At 40.1% G+C, this 20163-nt stretch overlaps 1 protein-coding gene across 4 annotated transcripts in view; it reads right to left on the bottom strand.

Annotated features, from left to right (window-relative positions):
- Nucleotides 1–15288: 15288 nt before the first annotated feature.
- MKLN1 (muskelin 1) overlaps nt 15289–20163 on the bottom strand; it is a 186075-nt gene continuing 181200 nt past the window's right edge. For all 4 annotated transcript variants that reach the window (XM_073899209.1, XM_025854921.2, XM_073899208.1 and 1 more), the window contains one exon: nt 15289–15645. In XM_073899209.1, the coding sequence (XP_073755310.1) occupies nt 15524–15645 (122 nt within the window). In that variant the 3' untranslated portion in view covers nt 15289–15523. The remainder of the gene's footprint in view (nt 15646–20163) is intronic.

Below are 20163 nucleotides of genomic sequence, written 5' to 3'. Positions count from 1 at the left end.
TCCGTTCACGGCCTCGAACCCCCCGTTCCGGATTCTGGCCTCCTTGCATTTGCTTAGGGATCTTGAGACCTAACCCACACAAGACTTCAGTGTGAACGAGGTCGGCTTCAGGGATCCTTCTGCAGGTGAAGAGAAAAGGGGGGGCCCTTCACCCCCAGGATGGGTCCTGGCCCATCACCCAGGGCAGGAACTCCTTTGGCCTCCCACTCCCACCGGGGACTGAAATCTGCAGCGGCTATGAAGGCTGAGTGTTCCTGTTTTGTCGTTCACTGCTCAGTTGGTGGGGTGAGGACCCAAGTCTGGAGCTCCCCCCGAGACCCAGCAAGAAAGAGCAGTAGCTGTAGGGCAGACATTCCCGGGGCCCAGTCCACAGAGGTGTCTTACCAGACAATCGATCGATACAGTTAGGAAGGATAGGCTTTACTCTCTGTTCCATAGGAAACTCAGGGACTTTTCAAGTTGCTGAGAGTTTTGTTGTATTTGTTTTTTAGTCCAGCCCTCTACTGCCACGAGCCAAAGCTCCAATTGTTGGGAGACTTTTTTTTTTTTTTTTTTCCAGTTAACTAATCTCACTGACTCCTAGTTCTCCTGTGCCGTAGGGCCAGAAAGGCCTAGAAAGTGCGATGCATTTTAAAGTGCTTAGGAGCACCCGGGGCGGGGTGGGGCTGTGGGGTTCCCAATGACCTCTCACTGTTCGGGCACACAGCTGGGCCTTGCTGTGTCCCCTTCTCTGTGTTCCTAGCAGGGCTGCCAAAGTTCTGCAGTTTCTGGTGGCATCTCAGGGAAGCAGTACCGGGAAGGGGTTTTGAGGGAGCTTAGCAGTTAGCTCCCAAGCAGAAGGCACCCAAGGACTGGACAGAGTGAGGTTTAATCTGATTTTCTGGGAAGCCCAAATCCCAGATTTTGTGGAACTTTGCCCACAGTCTCTTTTGCTCCTGGGTGAAATTTCCTGGCACCAACTAGGGGAACAGGCAGAACTGCTTAGGAGAGTGAAAACTGTAATTTCAGGGCAAGAGGTCAGAACCCCAGAACCTGCAGGCCCAGGCTGTGAGTCCTGATGAAATAGGCAGCCTGCTTTAGGACAGCTGATTTTTTAAAGGAGCTTAGCTGGGTGAAGATCTGTGTCCTTCCCTGGCTGCCTTGATTCCGTCTTCATAGCCTTTGGCCTTTGATATCCTAGTGTTCAGGTAGGGCCTCTGGTGAGTTTCCCAAAAGCTAGAGAGATGCCAGACTGACAAGGATCCAGAAGTATTTGCCCTGATTCTCTAGCATCTGGAGGTCAGCAGGGTAGAGAACAGTGCCAGTGTGGGGGGAAAAAATAGAGGAAATCTTGTCATACCAGGAAGAGATGTTTGCTTCCTTCCTGGCCAACATTTGATTCTTTCCACCCTGTGGGTTTCTTCGAAGAGGCCAGGACTGGATTCTACTCCTTTGCTCTTTCTGGGTCACATTTTACCAGCCAGCCAGGTCTTTGGACAGAGACAGCCAGTATGCCTCCACAAACTGATCAAAGGCTACAGCCCCATGGCCTCTTGGGCAGAGAGATGATGTGTGGCAGGGACTAGAGTAAAATTATACTTGGTTAAGAGGAATGATTGTGGTGGCTCTGTCCAAGGAGAACCTTGGGAAGCTTTGGGCTGGTTCAGATGCTCCTTTGGGTGCATCCAGACTGGGTGACTCTAGCCTTTGAGGGCAACTTCAGAATCCAATACCTTGCCTTGGCTTGCTCTTGCCACTAGACATCTGTGTCCAGGGCCATACAGCCATGCATCTGCAAAGGTCCTCTTCATCCCACGTCTGCACTGGGTTCTAAATGCTGTCTGGTAAGTCAGATTCTGGGGCTGAGAAGAAAGAAAAGGAACACCAGGAACTCAGCATGACTCTAAACAGGTTGTGCCGAAGAGAGATTATAAACTTTGATCAGCGGCAAACTGGCTTCCCTAAGCTGCATAAAAGGCCAGAAATCATGAATCTGATGACTGGATGGAAACCCAGTGGGGAAGCACGCTGTTCTGTGACTGGGGAGGGAAGCAAGCAGTGCTTATGAAGGAGGTACAGAATACGCTTTGCATCATAGGACAGAATACGGGTTTAATCTAGTCTAGACGCAAGATTCTCTTTTTCCCTCATGATAAGGAAAGCTAGCAGGAAGTTTATTTAAACCACTTGAGCTTTAACCTTTTTTGACAATATACTGGAGAAACTTTGAAAAACAAGCTGATACATATATACATAGTTTTTAATAATGTAAATACAACAGCCACATGTTAATCCACTCTGTACTGCTTTAAGTGAATATACACTGTAAAAACATTTGTTAGTCGAGGTGGCTTTTTTTTCCCTCTGAAAAGGAATGTAAATGTCTATTTCACTAGAAACGACAAGTTCTTTTTGTTTTGTTTTTCTCCAATGAAAAGTGAAATAGAAGACAAGCTGATGACAAAGTATTTGTCTTATAGATCAGGCATTTTTATTTTTAAATATGATCCTCAACCCCCCCTCCCCAGCTAAGTCCCAGCCTATTACAGTAAGGCTTGGAGTCCATATGTGACACTCCAGCCCTAGGGAGAGGCTTTTAGAGACCTAGCCCAATCTTTGTTTTGTTCTTACAGAAAAAGAAACTGAAGCCCAGAAAGATAAAGTGGCTTAGCCAAAATCACATGGTTAGCGACAGAAACAGGATTTAAAACACCGGTGCTGTGGGCCTCAGAAGAATCAGTAAATTAAGGACAGGCACCAGGATAACACAAAGAACAGAATTCCCTCCTCACATCTTGTCCCGCAGCAAGGCTGGGGAGGGCCTGAGACCACATTAGGAACCATGACCGGTCTGCACTTCCTCAGAGTTATTGAGGCCCAAGACTTAAATGAGTGATACTTTTCTGTGAAGAAACAGTTTTGAAGGAGTTTTTACACGTGGATCTTCTACTAGCAGGACCAAGGATCAAAGGGAACAAGCTCTAGGAAGGCAGAGGGGGCAAGAGTAAAGCAGTGGCTTATCTTTTATCACTGTCAGGAGCTGACTGGCTCGGGTTTGGTGAAAACCCAACACCCAGTGGAAGGGAGGGGATGACTATTTGATGTGTGTGTGTCTCTTTTGTTATTAGTGAATGTTAAACAGTTTGCCCAGGAGACTGGGGGAGCATGTGTCTTCGTGGACAGGGGTCTGAAGTACACTGGAATTTACTGAGAAACTTGTTTGTAAAGATTATACTTAATTATTGCCGTTTTCTTACAGAACTATATTTTGGAAAATTGTATACTGTCAATTAAAGTGCTTTTGTGTAAGCTGGTTCAAGCCCTGTTGAACTTGACTGACTGGCCTATGTTCTTCACTTGTGCTCGAGGCTCATGGCGGAAGCGCCCGAGGACACGGAAGTACCCCCTGCTCTTACCCTGTGCCGTCCAACTGGGGGGATGGGGGCGGGGTGCAGAGAGGAAAGAGAAAGAGGGAAGCTGCAAAGAAAGGAAGAGGGGGATCCTGAGGGGGATCTTGGGCTGTTGCGGTGATCTTAACTGAATTTTCCCTCACACCTTTGTCAGTGTTCTACCTTCTTCCTTTCCTCCGCTTCTGCCTCAGATACAATGAGTCACCCACCACTAAAGATCCCGGAGCCCTGGTCAGGTGTGAATACACTGGCGTAGAGACAAAAGGTACGAAAAATAAAGAGGTTCTGTTCTGGCCCTGTTACTGCTCACAAAAGGCTCTGTTTACTTGTCACGAGAAGCCTCTCCCTGTCCCTTGTCTGGAGATGTGCGTGAAGATGGAGGAAGTGCAGGGAAGGAAGCACTCAAATGATTCTGCTTCTCCTCCTCTCCTAGGGTGGTATTCGCTCCCTGTCTGTTCCTCCCTGGAGGGGAAAACTACCGCTCCCAACTTGCAGAACTGTGGAAGGGAAACCGTCCGATGAGTCTGGCCCGCGTTCAGACTGCTATACAGCAGTCTCCTCTATGGGCCTGGTACCTTACAGTTCACAAAACATTTTTACATAATTTTGCTTAGGGATGGGCACTTCTCTACCAACAGGGAACTTAGGTACAGAGATAGATTCTCTGAGAGGACACAGCTATTTTTGTGGCAGCGTGAGGCCTGGAAGCTATATCGTTTCCCTTTAGTCTCCCATTCTTTTCTCAATGCCACATGAATGCGGGAGTTCCAACAACAAAGTACATTTCTACAATGCAACCATTGTTACAACAATTTTCTCCCCCCACCCCAATAGGATTTTCCTTTTATACGGGAATTCTGAAGGGCAGTGAACACCCTTAACAGTGGGCCAGAGTTGGGCCTGGGGTGTTTTGAGGTTAACTTCAGGAGTGTGCCAAGAATACAGAAAAGAGTACAAGCACCAGGAACAGGGCAGGCTCCTTGGCCATGCTTGAGGCACACTGTTCTAAGAGAATGGCTCACAGTTTATCGCTGGCCACCAATTAGACCTGAGGCTTTCTGTTCTTTTCCTGAATAGGTCATTCACTCTGTTCCCTGCACTGCCAACCAAGAAGCATTCAGTAGTCCTTTTTCAATTTGTTAGGCCTCTGTCACTCACATTTCCACTGTCCTGCAAGCTCAGTCCCAAACCAGGCATTTCTTCTGTAGCCTAAGGGGGAAAAAAAAATAGGCCTGGCTATTATAACTAACACAAGTGATAAATACTGAGACGGTCTTTTTCAAAGACCTTGGCATTCTACAGATTAAAAAAATCAACACGATCCTAGCAAACAGGATCTGCTGCCAACATGTATTTGTCAGATGGAGAAAGTGAGGCAGAGGATTTGAGGCTGCCCAGGGCTCCACAGAAGTCCCTGGTGGATCTGGAAATAACCCTAGTGGGGTTCCTGCCTCTGCCCTGGGCCACCCATCCTCTGGCCCAAGTTCAGACGGCAGCTGTAACAATGTGTGCTGTACATGTTGCCTAGTGTCCTAATCTCCCCACTTGGGATTTGCCAACTATTAAAACTTCCTAGCACGACAGTGGACAGGCTGCCTCAACATAGCTTTCCTCTCTTCCCTGTAATAAGAACGTTTCTGGTAAGGATGTAACTGCCTTTGCTTTTCCTAGGTGAGGGCCCAGAGTGGGGGGAAGTCCCCTGTGAACATGAGAGAAGTTTCAGAGCAAGAATGATAGGACGTTTCGGGCATTGTGTTATACTGTCCCACCTTCCCTATATGACAGAAAGCTAAATTTCTCCTCTTCCTTTTCTTCTACCAAGACACCAAAACAGCAAAAGATGTGGCATCTTGGTGCTAAGGGAAAGAAGAAACATAACCCACCAGTATTTACATCTAAGCCAGGACTAACCCAGGCTTCAGGATAGCCAGCAGTTTGCCTTTCCACTCATAGTGGTGTAAAAACCAAAAATACTGCCTTCATTAACAGGGAAAATATTTTTTCAATTTCCATCGTCTCTGTGGTTGACTTCTCTAAGAATGTCGGTATGGGCACAGCCGTTTCCCTGCTGGAGCTGGGTTATCTCCTTGGGTAAGCAGAGTCTCCATGTAGCCCTTCCAACCGCTGTAGGTCTCCACACTCGGCGTGTGAGTAGGTGTCTTCCCAACTGTTTGAACACAAAGCCCTCTTGACTTATTTGCTGTCTTCCTGCCATAAGACAAAATATATCAAGGGGGAGGAGGTGGTATCCCACATTTTTGATCCTTTTGAGTTAAATCTCTGGAGGATTAACCCAAGGAAAGGCCAATTTCTTACCTTATCACTGCACATCATGTTTTCCTATTTTGAAAACAAAAATGTTACTTACGAGCCACTGATGAACACCTAGAGTGTTCAAAGCACACTCTAGAAATGAGAGCTATGCAGTAACAGGGATTATTTGATTATAATCCCCATTTTGAATAAAATCGGTTGACAACTAACTCACTGCAGAATGCAGGATCACAAAGTTAGTAAGCATGTAAACGAGACCAGGAGATGGAAACGGTCAAGAGGAGGTCCTGTCGAGCCCATCTGGGAAACACACACAACTCCCCCCACCAAGCCATGATCTTTGTATTTCTTTTTTCAAAGGTTCAGTCCTTAAAGTTTCTTTCCCCTTTGTTAGGCACAGGGATCCAGAATTTTTGAAAACTTTGCAACAGCTCCAACTCTCTTTACTATCTTTTCTACAATTAACTTTCTTCTAGTTCCTAACTTATTTAAGTATGTCCCCCTTAAAGAAAACCTGGGAAACAACCAGTCCAAATTTACAAAACAGATCAAATACTGCTGGACATCAATGGTAGAGAAAAGACACCATCTTATGAAATATTTTACCAGTGTTCCTTAAAAATGGAAACATCTCCAGGAAACTTTGTGAGATCCATCAGAACTTCTTTATTTCGGCCCTGTCTCAAAGGAAAACACCAAAGGGCCCTTCTACAGCAGGTATCATTCTCCACCTTTGGAAGCCTGAATAAAACTCACCTTTTTGAGGGGAAAAATACAACAAACGCTAAGTATAAAGTACATAAACATTTTAAAAGTTGACTTCAAAAGCAGTTTCAGCAAACATGAGACATCTTGTAGTGTCCATATATAACTTTTTATTAAGAAAATGAACAAAATACATTCTTTCTCCATATGTACATTACATACAACATAATTCTACAATTGCAATCGTTCAGCAGATCACTCGTTTATTTATTCACAAAGCAGTGTTAACACATTCACCAAACCTGGGATCAGAAAATTACTTGTACTAAAAAAAAAAAAAAAAAAAAGAAAAAGGAAAAACCTAAAAAGTCCATACAGACTGGGCAAAAATAAGATAAACCAGAGAGGATCATGAGGGGAGTGGGGAAGATTGCAGAACACTCCCAACACAATCCAACAATGACCGGGAACACCAATCATGTGAGAAGAGAGCTGATGCCCCAAAAGCATTTCTGTTTAAAAGCTCCAACTAGCTCACGCCTGCTATTCCAGAGTTCCCTCAGGATTTCCATTTCTGATTTAGGTCCTTTAGGGTACAGCCCTAAGCCATGTTGCCACAGAAGAGGAGAGTAAAAGGAAAGAGCAAAACCTTCAAAGTTTCCAGTTTTCTGCTTTACACACTAAGAAAAGGAATCTCATATGAAATACACAACTGATTAGCTGGTGAGCAGAGAAATACATTTTTTTGGAGAGACATTTGTTCAAGCATGGTGAGGGAACTCTTGTTTACAGGATTCCTTATTTACATTTATGTGCATCTGTTTTGTTTTTGCTTTGTTTTTCTCTGCTTTTCCTTTGGTCTCTGAAAAGTACCTCATTCTTTTTGGGTGTGGGTTTACTTATAGTCATATTAAAAAGTCCACTGAAACAGAAAGCTCTTCATTGGTATGAATATGCTTCAAACATCATAAAAAGCTGCATAAATGGTGCATAAAGGGCTTAAACATTCAAATGAGTTTTAGAGATAATATTTCCAGGAAGCTGAACAAGGCAGCTCCCTAGAGCTTCTGGGCAATACTTTATACCCACAGTTCAGGCTTAAAAGATACATATCAAGAAAATTATTTTCAGACTGTCAGTCTGGAAAGGGGCAGTGCTTAAAGGGATCTAAGTAAGGGCAGGGATGCACGCTCGCATCCTGCTCTTCCTCACGTGTAGTAAAACACAATGAGAATGGCTGCGTCCATTTTTTTTTTTTTTAACTTTTTCTGGGCTTTATGATGCGGGGTAACAGAAGAAAGTCAGGAAAAACAAAATGAGTAAGTCTCATCAGTTAATAGTGGTTTTCCTTCTTTACACTTAGTAAATTCCTAAATTTCTATGATAAACATTTTTTATATCACAAACATATCAATAAGTGTTATTATTAAAAGTCCCATAAAAGAAATTTAACACTCTCCAACTTTCAGATGAGCCAGCGGCGGAAACACTATGTTTCCAGTCTAACAAAGAGAAGAAGCTGTCCACAGTGTTAATAAGCAAACCCGGCAAGATAGACTCTTGGGTATGGATGGAACTGTATCTTTCTTCCCAATCTAATTTCCAGTCCAACTTCAGTTTTGAGGATCTATCTCTAATTTGAAGGGATCTTCATTTCTGGCCACTGAATACTACTTTATAAAAGAAGCAAAAGAGTTAACTTAAAAAAAATGGTAACATCTTTCCCAAGCTGCTTATGTATAAATATGGCATTTTTGAAAGATGGAATAATGTTTGTTACTAAGACCAAGACAAGAAGGTCCTTATCTTGGCTACCCCATACTCTTATTCTGAGGCAGCAGACTCAACTGTACATAGAGTTTGAAGTGGTGACAGGGAAGGAATCTCTTTAAAAACAGATTTTATAGGGGCGCCTGGGTGGCTCAGTTGGTTAAGTGACTGCCTTTGGCTCGGGTCATGATCCTGGAGTCCCGGGATCGAGTCCCACATCGGGCTCCCTGCTCAGCAGGGAGTCTGCTTCTCCCTCTGACCCTCCCCCTCTCATGCTCTCTATCTCATTCTCTCTCTCAAATAAATAAATAAAATCTTAAAAAAAAACATTTTATATATATATCTCCATAAAGGAAATTGCTCATAGAAAAATATCACATTATTTTGCAATTTTAAAATTAAGCTGCAGGCTATCCATAAAGGAAAATTAATACTATACCACATTAATTTATTCATTTCACAAGACATTTTGCACAAGTCAAGCAAGGTAGCTTAAAGAATAACACAATTACAGCATCTCTCGGCCAGGCTAAATGTAATGCATAAAGAAAGGAAGTCTACTTTAATTTCTCTAAATGGTGGTTTACAATTGAAGGAGAAAACAGTTTACAACTGGTCAGTCACCAAAATCATTTTTTCTGGGAGAGGAAAAAAAAAATCTCAAAAGGAAGACCAAGTGTCTAAAACTTTTAAAAATACGTATCTTCCCCCACAGAAGAGTATTCATATTTAAATTTTGGAGTCTGATATCCTGCTATCAGATTTGAGGTCGGGTAGACACTGACCTTAGTATGTCTTACAGTTTATATTCGGTGCTCTCAAAAGTATGGCTAGTGTGTATATGTAACATTGAGCTAAGCCATTACAAAGGTGGAGTATCCTAGGACTTCCAACGTAGGCAACTGAAGAAAGGTAAATACAGCAACCACAAGGCAAGATGCTAAAACGGTCACTAGCAGATATCTAATGGCACGGCCCTGATGGTGTAAGATCCTCTCTTTGTTGCAAAAGGAATTTATAAAGCTCTGCCAGCTGCAATGGAATTGGACTTATTCTAGATACCTTCTCTAATCAATCACTTTCCAGACATGAAGGAGACCTATAGAATAAACCAAATTTATTAAATACTTTTTAAATTAAATTTAATTTTTAAAAAGATTTTATTTATTTATTTGACAGAGACACAGCGAGAGAGGGAACACAAGCAGGGGGAGTGGGAGAGGGAGAAGCAGGCTTCCCGCTGAGCAGGGAGCCCGATGATGCAGGGCTCAATCCCAGGACCCCAGGACCATGACCTGAGCCAAAGGCAGACGCTTAATGACTGAGCCACCCAGGGGCCCCTAAATACTTTTTTTAAAAAAAGATTTTATTTATCTGTCAGAGAGAGAGAGAGCACAAGCAGGGGGACTGGCAGGCAGAGGGAGAAGCAGGCTCCCAGCTGAGCAAGGAGCCCAATGCATGAGTCAATCCCAGGACCCTGAGATCATGACCTGAGCCAAAGGCAGAAGTTTTAACCTACTGAGCCACCCAGGCATCCCATACCTTTTTTTTTTTTTTTTTTTTAAGTAGGCTCCAGGCCCAGCATGGAGCCCAACGTGGGGCTTGAACTCACAACCCCAAAATCAAGACCTAAGCTCAACTGACTGAGCTACCCAGGCACCTCCAAAATTATTAAATACTTCTAATGCCAGAACTCATGGATTTCTTGGCAAAGTAGATAAACAGTGACCCATGGGATTATGCATAATTAATTTTAAAGTAGAGAAAACAATTGATGCCAGTGTAATTCTGTATGGGTTGTAAGTTAAACATGAAAAGACAATTTTCTTCCTATTTTAAAAGGCTAGAAAATAAACCCCAACCAAATGACACTGGCTAAACTGTAACAAAGGTTTTCTTTCTTGAGATTTGTTAACTAAAGAGAGAAATAAAGCTCAAAACCGGCTACTTGAGCAACTCCTTAATCATGCACACAGGCCTGTTCAGTATATCACACAGTGCTTTTCCTTCCTGCCAATTAATCTGGCAGTCATTAAGCACTGGGCGAAACTGAAAAATGATGATCTCTTCAGGCTGGTATTGGTGTGGCAGACAGCTCAGATATCCACACTAACTGCTGTGAATGCTAGCATCCCAGATGGTACAGAGCTTGTGCTGTGGCAAGAGCTTCAACATGATGAAAAAGCAAGTCACATGGGAGCCCCAAAACTGCATGTCAGAATGTTTTATTGCTGGTTTTCCCACTGGATCCTTCTCAAGAAACTGGCTGAACATAAGAAACTGCTCAGCTAGTTTAAAATCTTGAGCCCATCACAGTGGGTTTTCTGTTCCAAGACCTCTAACAGCTCTTTGGGAGAAAATGAGAAAAGAAACTAACCAGGAATGCTGCTTTCCAAAGATGACACGGAATAACTGAGCTGTGATTCCTTTTGATAGTCATCTTCACAGCACTGCATCAGCAAAATGAATTTAGGGTTCAAAATGGAGAGCTTTCTTTTTCATTTAGATTTGTGGACGTTCTCATCCATGAGCAAAAAGCTCCTATTTTCCTTTCTCTAACATATCCGCATTCTCCTCAAGCCCTGTTCCTGGGGTTCAATTCCTCCAAGTGAAAATGCCATACAGATGGGCAAAATAGGATGCTGCACACAAATGCTTGACAGTTCATTGAAACTGTCTAAGCCGCAGATAAAAAGGAAGGTGAACTATTTCATGATTATCAGTGATAATTTAAAAAATGAACAAATACCAATCATTTCATAGCAATCAAAGCTATTCCTAATAAACAATTACATCAGAAATTGAAAGTCAATTTTTAACACAGATTCCAACTTCAGCAGAACATCAATGCTACTCAGAGGTAGTAGGAATAGAGGGAAAAAGGCTAAAATAAAAAAAAAGACAACGGGCAAATGGAAATCTGGTGATGTGCTGAATTCCATGAGCTCTGCTATGAAACTTGTACATGATCCTCAGTTTTAGGACTATGCTTCCTAGGGTCAAGATAAGAAGCCAACACTAGCTCCTCCATTAAGGCCGCCAGAGCCATGTTACTAGCCACCAAATGAAAAGGACTCAAGGGTTCTGACAGCAATGTCTCAACATTATTAATTCTTTCATAATGGACAATTTTAAATTTCACTATTCTGTTGTCATAAACAAGGATAAAAGAGCATGTTTGCCTCAAAATGATTTTGACCTTTTCTCTTAAGTGGTACAACACTCATAAGCAATGCCAAAGAAAACCTAGGGAATCTAGGGCTGAAAAAGCCAAGAATAAAGTCAGGTCAGCTAAGGAAATAATGGATGTAAAATTCACACTATTTGGTAGGCAGGAGGAAATCAAGGTTAAGAAATTATGTAAAATAAAATCTCTAAGATAGCATATTTTTGTCCAGGAAAAAAAGCATCTGGTGAAGAACTCAATAAATTGTAATGAGTCCTCCTGCCAAAACAAACAATGGCAACATCATTCAGCTGATCTAGTTGGCTCCTAAGGAACTGTTTCAACAAACTTGGAAACGTCCACCTTCAACTGAAATACCTCTACACTAGAAATTTTGGATAGTCAAATCATTTCAGCATTGATACAAATCACAGGAAGATATAAGCTATAGTCAAAAATCACAGAAGAATGTTATTTGACTAATAAGAAATACAAAAACCTTTGAGTGAAAGAGCCCAAAGATCTAATCTACAAGTATTGTCATATGCAGACCCTATAGGACACTCACCAATAACTATAAACTTTTTCTGAGGAAGCATGCAATCCCAGATCAAGGACAATTTTAAGAACCTGAAACTTAGTAAAAACTCAGCCCAGAATTTATGCAAAAGGATGAAACTGCAGACAATCATGGATTTTTAAGAAAAGAAGGGTTATGAAGGCTATGTTTTTAATAGCTAGATGACTTTGTTTAGAGTACACATTGTAATGATCCCCTCCCATACAAATCACTTCAAACCATAATTCCCAACTGCCAGTAACATTCAACCAGCTAAAGAGTTAACACAACATTCACTCAGGAAATAAGTAAATGACCCATAATTACCAAATGAATTCCATATGGTGTTAAGAATAATTATGACTTCTTCGTGTTATAACCATGAAACAGTATAATTCAGAGAATAAAATCAGGAACATGTTCCTAAGTGCTTTTGGATCCACTGAACATCATTCTCAATGCAGTTTTTGTTTGTAGGTTAGATTTTCATTTTTTTATTACATAAAATTCTGTTAATGTATTTCTAAATAGCACTTTTAAGGCAGATGTGAAGAGATCTGCTAGAAGGATAAGCTGGGAACCATTTATATTCAAAATACATATTTCACCCAAGAATGCAGTTTTATAATCTTAAATCACTGTGCTCTAAACCCAACAAGCCTTTCTGTGATAAACCAGTAAATTAACTTTCTAATGTTTTCTATCAGTTTCTACTTATTAGACATGGACAGGTCAGTTTTAGCATCAGTGCAAACCAGGTCTAAAAAGATAATCTCATGAAAAGCTAAGACTGTCAGCTTGAGCACTGAGTCAGGCACCCAAGTCTGGATTCCTTTGCTTGAAGGAGATTGAGATTATCTGAATTAGTCAAACTGGCCACATGAGGTCTCTGTTATTCCATAGCATACAAATGCATTTTAGAAGTATCTTTCAAATCAGATAATTTCTCATCAAGTACAAGCACGGAAAATAATGTTAGAGATCTAGTTTACTTTCTAGAATGCTGCATTCCCCTGTGAAAGAGAGAAATGGGAATGAAGCTGAAGCAAGAGATAATGAAACTGAGTAAACTGTGCCCTACTAACGAATGCATCTAAAGCATCAGCCAGGTGTTTCAACTGGGACTCACTAAGCTAGAATGAAAGCATTTCAAGGAATAAAAGCACAGATAATTTGGCCTACCTAAACACTGTATCTAAATACCAAATTAGGTTAAATTATAATACACCGCTGGTATTCTTGGAAATATATGTAGCTCCTCACTAAATATATAAACAAGTTTCAAATCAGGTTCTGCTGTGAAATGTGAGCAATGTGTCATGTTGGTCATGGATAATATGAAGCCCTACGTTCTCCTGCAGTCATTGCCAGCAATGCTCCTTTAGAGCCCCATGGCACAAACTCTACCGACTCAACAACCTCCTCAACAGTGTATCTCACTTAGGCAACACTGGATGGTTCACTATGATTCAGCCCCATTTAAACATGTTAGTGAAAAAAAATTCAGAAATGAAGTAAAGGGCAAAAGTTCCATCTAAATAAAGTGAGGAAAGATAAAATTAAAACAAGCTTATGTTAAAAAGCAATAGTAGAGAGTCATTTAGGGAAAAACAAAAACAAAATCACTGAGGTCAAGAACTGCGTTTCTTCCAAATATAGAATCTACGGAACTCATGAATAACAGCGACAAAGAAAGCACTGTAGAAACAAAACGTGGAGGCAGCAGACTTTCATTTGGTTAGTGTGTTTAAAGTGCCAGAATTCACGGCAAGCAAACTAGAGCTTTTAAATTTAGAAACTGTCAAGTTCTTCCCTATCGACTCTTTGATTTGTACTTGTTTCCACAAAACAAGATTCAACAGGCTACAGTATTAGTGATACTATTTTATTTCTTGACTTTCAGGGGACTATCATTTTATGAAGATGTACAAGAATGTAAGATTCTATTTGCTCACCTATAAAGTCACTTGGTTATTATGTAGCTGCACAATTTGGTACTTCGTGCATTACATACTATAGCTTTCACAAGGTAAGATACAAATCTAATTGTTTAATAAAGCACTATGGATAGCTTTGGGATGCTTGGAAAGCTAAGGAGCCCAAGATTCAAGTCTAGAACTAGGAAAAACTAGATTTCTGTCCATTCCCAAAAGCAGTGAAGCCAAGCAATAAAGACAGAGTGAAGAGGGATCTCAGTCTCATTCCTATACATGAGACTTTTCGAAAGTGCAAGTCAAAGTCTTCTCTTTCTTTGGTGAGGCCTAATCTTGCTACTCAGGGACATACTCAATTCCACAAAGTCCTTCACTTTTCAGAGCTACTGGACTGACGGACATTTATTGTACTTAGTCGGCTTTAGGCATGGTGGGTGTCAGTTGCATGCAGCACACTTTTTGAGTAAATGCAAGCACTGGCCAGGTTTGGGCTTCCTATACTGTACCCCACAGCACCTTATGGAATGATATATACCTCCATCCCCCCCCCCAAAAAAAAGAACAGTGAGAAAGCCTATCTGCCTTTAAATGAAAACAATACCTGCACCATTATTTTCTTTTTCTCCACTTTAAAGCCTGTGTGTGTTTTGTGAAATGCCTATCAGCTGTATTCCATCGGACAACTACAAACCATTATTCTTTAAGATAGCAGTATACAGAAGCAGCTGCAGGGAGCTAATGTATATGGAAATAAACAGAAGCACAGCTCTGGAAACCCACACTCCCAAGTGAAAATGCTACCAAGAGCACAAAGGAGACATGGAATCACACCTCTACCAGAGGAAAGAGTCATTTTCTTCCAAAATTTGCTACAAACACATCAATGAACATATTAATGACGACTAGAATCATCTTGCTGGTCATGTTTATATTGGCTCTTAAAGGTTCTGAACTATATTCTCCTCAGTTTAAGGTTTCTGTGACTCAAAGCTATTGTAATATCCACTATAAAATATATCATTACAGAAATACTATATACCAATCTCAGATAGTACCTGGATCAATCTTGGGTTTCATTTTTTAGTTTTATGACAAGGAGCATAAATTTGAGCCCTCTGTTCCTCCTACTGTTGAATGTAATACAAGACTCTAGTCAACAGAGACACATAAATCACTTTAACATACATCACTTGCCCTACAGAACTATATACTTTTAAGAATGAAGTGAAGAGGTAAACAAGTGACACCACTTACAAGCAGTTGAATGATGCGAGGCAAAGTGAAATGGGAAAGGAGGAGAAAGGGGAGAGGCCAAACCAGCCAACAACAAAACCCCATTCTTCTTTCTAGCACTGAGTCTGTTAATAGTGCTTATTTGCCCCAGTTTTATAAAAATCAAATAAAAATCAGAAAAGGGTAAACTGCCTGATTATTTCTTCTTTTATATTCATTCGTTCTTAAAAGTTAAAGTAAGAAAAAAATATATATATATTTAAATGGAAAGAATACCAATTTCACTTTATTAACCTAATTCAGGAACAGGATGAGGAGAAAGGGGCTGAGGTGGGGTATGAAGGAAGAGGGTTAAAACTTGTGACAGTAAAGATCCCTTCAAAATTCTGGTGCAGTCCTCGATCACGGCAGCCTAATTGTTGGTCAACAGAGTTGAACTCCAAAATACTGAACGCAGACTCCTGTTCGGCATTGCTGTCCAGCGGCTCTCCAGTTACAGCATGATGAGATCTACCAGGTTGCCTTTAGGGGGAGTCATGCTGTCAGGAAAGAAATTTACTAAGATGTCAAAGAGCTGAGTTCTTTGAGCATAGGTGTGATCCACGTCGGAAAAGCCTGGTAAAGGAGAGATACAAAGACACTCATCCACTGTGTCTAAAACATGTAACAGAGAAGCTAGTTGAGAAAAGCAGCAATGTATAATGGAAAAACCAAACCCAAATCTGATTTTAAAACGAGACAGACATGGGTCTTGAACCCAGTTTTACTACCTGGCAGTGGGGTGATCTTAGGTAAGTGAACCAGCCTTTCTGTGACTGTTTCCACAACTGTAAATTTGTGTTAATCTTGTTCACTTCGTGGCGTTACTGTGCATATTACATGCAATTATGTGAGAAGCACCTGTTCTAATGACTGGCACCTTAGTAACAAATAGCGATTTCTCTTCTTTTCCTTACAAGCATTTTCCTCTTCTAGTCCACTGAGGCATTTTCACTCCTCTTCTTCTGACTTTATAATGCTTCTGACCCATTAAACTTTTTTTAATAATAAAAATACAATAAAATCAGGGGCGCCTGGATGGCTCAGTCGGTTAAACATCCAACTCTTGGTTTTGGCTCAGGTCATGGTCTCAGGGTCCTGGGATCGAGCCCTGCGTTGAGCTCAGTGCTCAGCACAAAGTCCGCTTGTCCCTCTCCCTCTGCCCCTCCCCCACTCTCTCTCGCTCTCATAAATAAATCTTAAAAAAATACAATAAAATCAAAACAAAAAAATACTAAAATCACTTTCTTTAGAAGGTGGTCTAAAATCATTAAGGTCCTGAGAGCTGGAAGTAGTCTCAGAGAACTGAGTGAAAGAAATACATGTACAGTAATGTGGAACAGTGCCTGGCACATAGTAAATGCCATACATTCACGGTACTATGCACCAGGCTCTCGGCCAGGCACACGTCATGTGAGAGATAGAGCAGTGAACTACCTTTATCCAGATAAACATTAGAAACTGGATGACATTCTTAACAGGTGGGGACAATGGAACTAAAGGATTTCCCCCCTTTAACTTCTAGTAAACATTTAATTTTCAAGTTTACTCCAGCCAAAGGAGTATTCAGTGAGATGCTTCCTTCCTTTTGTCAGCTTGTATATTGTTTTAATCTACTTCAAATTTCTTATGTACATATGAAATAGGAAAATGATAAAATAGCGTTCTGATTTCCCCGTTCGTGAAATGGCTGAGACATGAGAACCCTACTGAGTACCATAAGACACAGAAATAGTGCCAGAAAGTTATATATGCCATGATACTCTGAAAATTATTTCAAATTGGACCAATTTTCATTCAACTTACAATACAGTTTTAGGTACACTCTGTTTTTTACTCTTGTAAAGAACATGAACAGAACAGAACATTGCCAAGGATACCAGTTTCCTGGAAGGAAAATAAACAATGCCTCAAGAAAGGTACATTCCTTTTTATTAAAAAAAATTTTTTTACTATTATTTTAAGTTTGAGGGCAAATGTTTACTTCTTTGGAGCTTAAAATTTAATTAAGAAATATCATGGAAATGAATGGAAGGAAATACTCCAAAATGTAAACAAAGGTTATCTCTGAATAATGAGATTTTTTTTTCTATTTTATGCTTCTCTGAGTTTTCTAAAATTTTTAAAAAATTCAAACTCCTAGTTTCAAGAATAGTACCTCAAACACTCATATACCCTTACCTAGATTACTCAGTTGCTAACATTTTGTCTCATGTGTTCTCATGCTCTCTCTCTGTGTTTGTACCCCACACATAGTTTTTTGTAGAATGATTTGGGAGTAAATTGTAGACAATTTCATCCCTAAATACTTGAGTTCATTTCACCTAAGAACATCACTTAAATAACCACTATATATTAAATTTAGGAAATTTAACATTTTTGTCCCAATAATTTTTTACAGTCATTTTCCCTACTCATCTAAAACTCAATCCAGTATCAAACACTGTATTTAGTTTTCTTTGGCCTGGAATAGTTCCCTCAGCCTCTGTTTCTTATGATACTGATATTCTTGACAAGTACGGAGCAGTTACAGAGTTGTAGAATGTGTTGAATTTGGGTTATCTGACTGCTTCCTTGTAATCAGATTGAATTTATGCAGTTCTGGCAAGAATACTACAAAAGTGATACTGTGTGCTTCCCACTGCATCATGTCAGGAGGCAGATGCTATCCGTTTGTCCCAATGTTAACTGTGATCACCTGATTAAGCTGGTATGGCCAGATTTCTCTAATGTGAAGGTGTTGTTTTCTACCACTGCAATTAGTAAAGTATTTTATTTAGAAAAAATTTTTGTTAAGTAGGCTCCTCGCCCAACACGTGGCTCTAACTCACAACCTTGAGATCAAGACCTGTGATCAAGAGTCAGGTGCTCCATGGACTGAGTCACTCAGGCGCCCCCAGCAATTAGTAAAATATTGACAAGACGACAATTTGAGACTGTGTGAATATCCTGTTCCCCAACAGACCTGAACCCAATATTAGCCTTCACTGATGATTCTTGCTTAAAACAATTATATCTTGCTAAAACAAAACACCGATGGTGTTTTCCTAACTCTACAATTCCTTCTGCATTTGTTGACTGACACTAATTATAAAGAGCTTTTCCTCCATTTTATTTGTTTGCATGAGTATGTACTCATGGATCCTTTTATTGTTCAATATCTCGTATTTATTACTGTCATTATTCATTTTAATACTCATATTGTCCCAGTTTGGGCCAGCAAGAGCTCTTTTGAGCTCGTTTCTGTGTCTTTCTTAATGTTCCCATTAATTTTTGAGCACTTATTTCCTGGTAGAGCAAGATATCCAAGCTCATCTTTACACAGCTCTGAAATCAGCCATTTTTTTCAAGGAGCCCTAATTCCTTTTAGTGGTGAGTGACATTTAGAATTAAAGATCATTTCTGTTAATTGCCAAGGGTGGTAGTGTTTCTAGGCCTGAACACATATGTGCACACATTATATACACAGCTGTTTTTAAAGCAAAATTATGAGTTCGTGATTTCATTGATGATTCCCATTTTTTTAGAACTCTACAGGAGTCTTCCTCTCCTTAATCCCATTCCCTATTTACAGTATCTCCTTTCTCCCACTAGGAAAACTGATTCTCTACATCATCGTATTTACTCATTTGTTCAATGTAAAATACATACAAAACATGTTCCAGAATTACTATATCCATACCATTACCAACAAAAAGCCAAGATTTCTTTGCTTTTGTTGTCTTTAGACTAAATCCCACTAAGAGTATAGTCTAAGCACTGTAGCATTGTACTGAAAAAGTTTCTCTTTTTTCCCCCTATTGTGTGGTAATATTACCAACTGTTTGTAGTCAACTTTAGAGTTTTCCCCTTGTTTTATTTACTTTCTATAATTGTAAAAATGTCATAATAGGTTTTATTTTTAAGAGAAGATATTGATTCTGTGGTAATACTCTAATGAAGTAATATAATACCTATGTATTACTAATATCTTACTAATGAAGTACCAATGTATCCAAAGTAATATCAAATGAAGTAAACACATTTTCATGAGATTAAATGATTTAAGAGGGAGGGAAACACTGAGTTCCTACTCTGTGCTAGGTACTTTATATATGACCACATTTCATTTTTTTTTTTTAAAGATTTTATTTATCTGTCAGAGAGAGAGCGAGCGAGAGAGCGCACACACAAGCAGGGGGAGCATCAGTCAGAGGAAGAAGCAGGCTCTGCACTGAGCAAGGAGCCTGATGCGGAACTCAATCCCAGGACCCTGGGATCACAACCTGAGCTGAAGGCAGATGCTTAACCACCTGAGCCACCCATGCGACCCTGACATTTCATTCTTATAAAAAACTAATGAAGCAGTTATCATAAACTCCCCTTTCAGATGACAACTTAGGGATATTCAGTAACTTTTTAAGATCTCACAGCTGGTGAAGGAAGAGAATGGAATGTGAACCCGTGTCTATCCACTCCAAAACCCATTTATTTATTTTTATTAACTAATATTCACTGAGGGCTTAAATTGTAGGCAGTGTGCCAAGTTCACTTAACCCTTAAAAGAACATGTTTAATTATTTTTTGACTTAATTTTTTTCTCTTATTGGAGTATATATAATTGACATACAATGTTATATTACTTTCAGGTGTACAACATAGTGATTCTGATTTGACAATTCTATACATTACTCAATGCTCCCCATGGTAAGTGTGGTTACCATCTGAACATGTTTTACTTTTATTCACCATTTACCAATGAGAAAATTGAAATTCACACTATCATTAGATAAATGTTTAAATTATGGTAGATCCTATTATGGAATACCATATATTACTTAATAAGAATATAATAGATCTAGTGTAGTTTCTTGCAAACATCTCCAAGCCACATCATTAAATTTTAAAACGTTATGTTGTAGAATCCATATTTTACATTGTGTAATAAATAAAACCAAAACACACAAAACTATACATCTGTGTGTGGTTACAGTCCATCTTTTTTATGCAGATTCCTTATTTGTGCAGCTGCCTAACCATTAAAACGTACCTGTAACCCCCAAATCAATACTTGTGGCATGATGTGGTCATTCACAGACATGTGGAGAGCAGTAA

This window comes from Callorhinus ursinus, unplaced genomic scaffold (assembly GCF_003265705.2).
Source record: "Callorhinus ursinus isolate GAN/ISIS: 27379988/994484 unplaced genomic scaffold, GSC_fseal_2.0 scaffold12, whole genome shotgun sequence".
Classification (NCBI taxonomy): domain Eukaryota; kingdom Metazoa; phylum Chordata; class Mammalia; order Carnivora; family Otariidae; genus Callorhinus; species Callorhinus ursinus.
The sequence above is the reverse complement of the archived record's forward strand: the minus strand, read 5'-3'. Positions and strand labels throughout refer to the sequence as shown.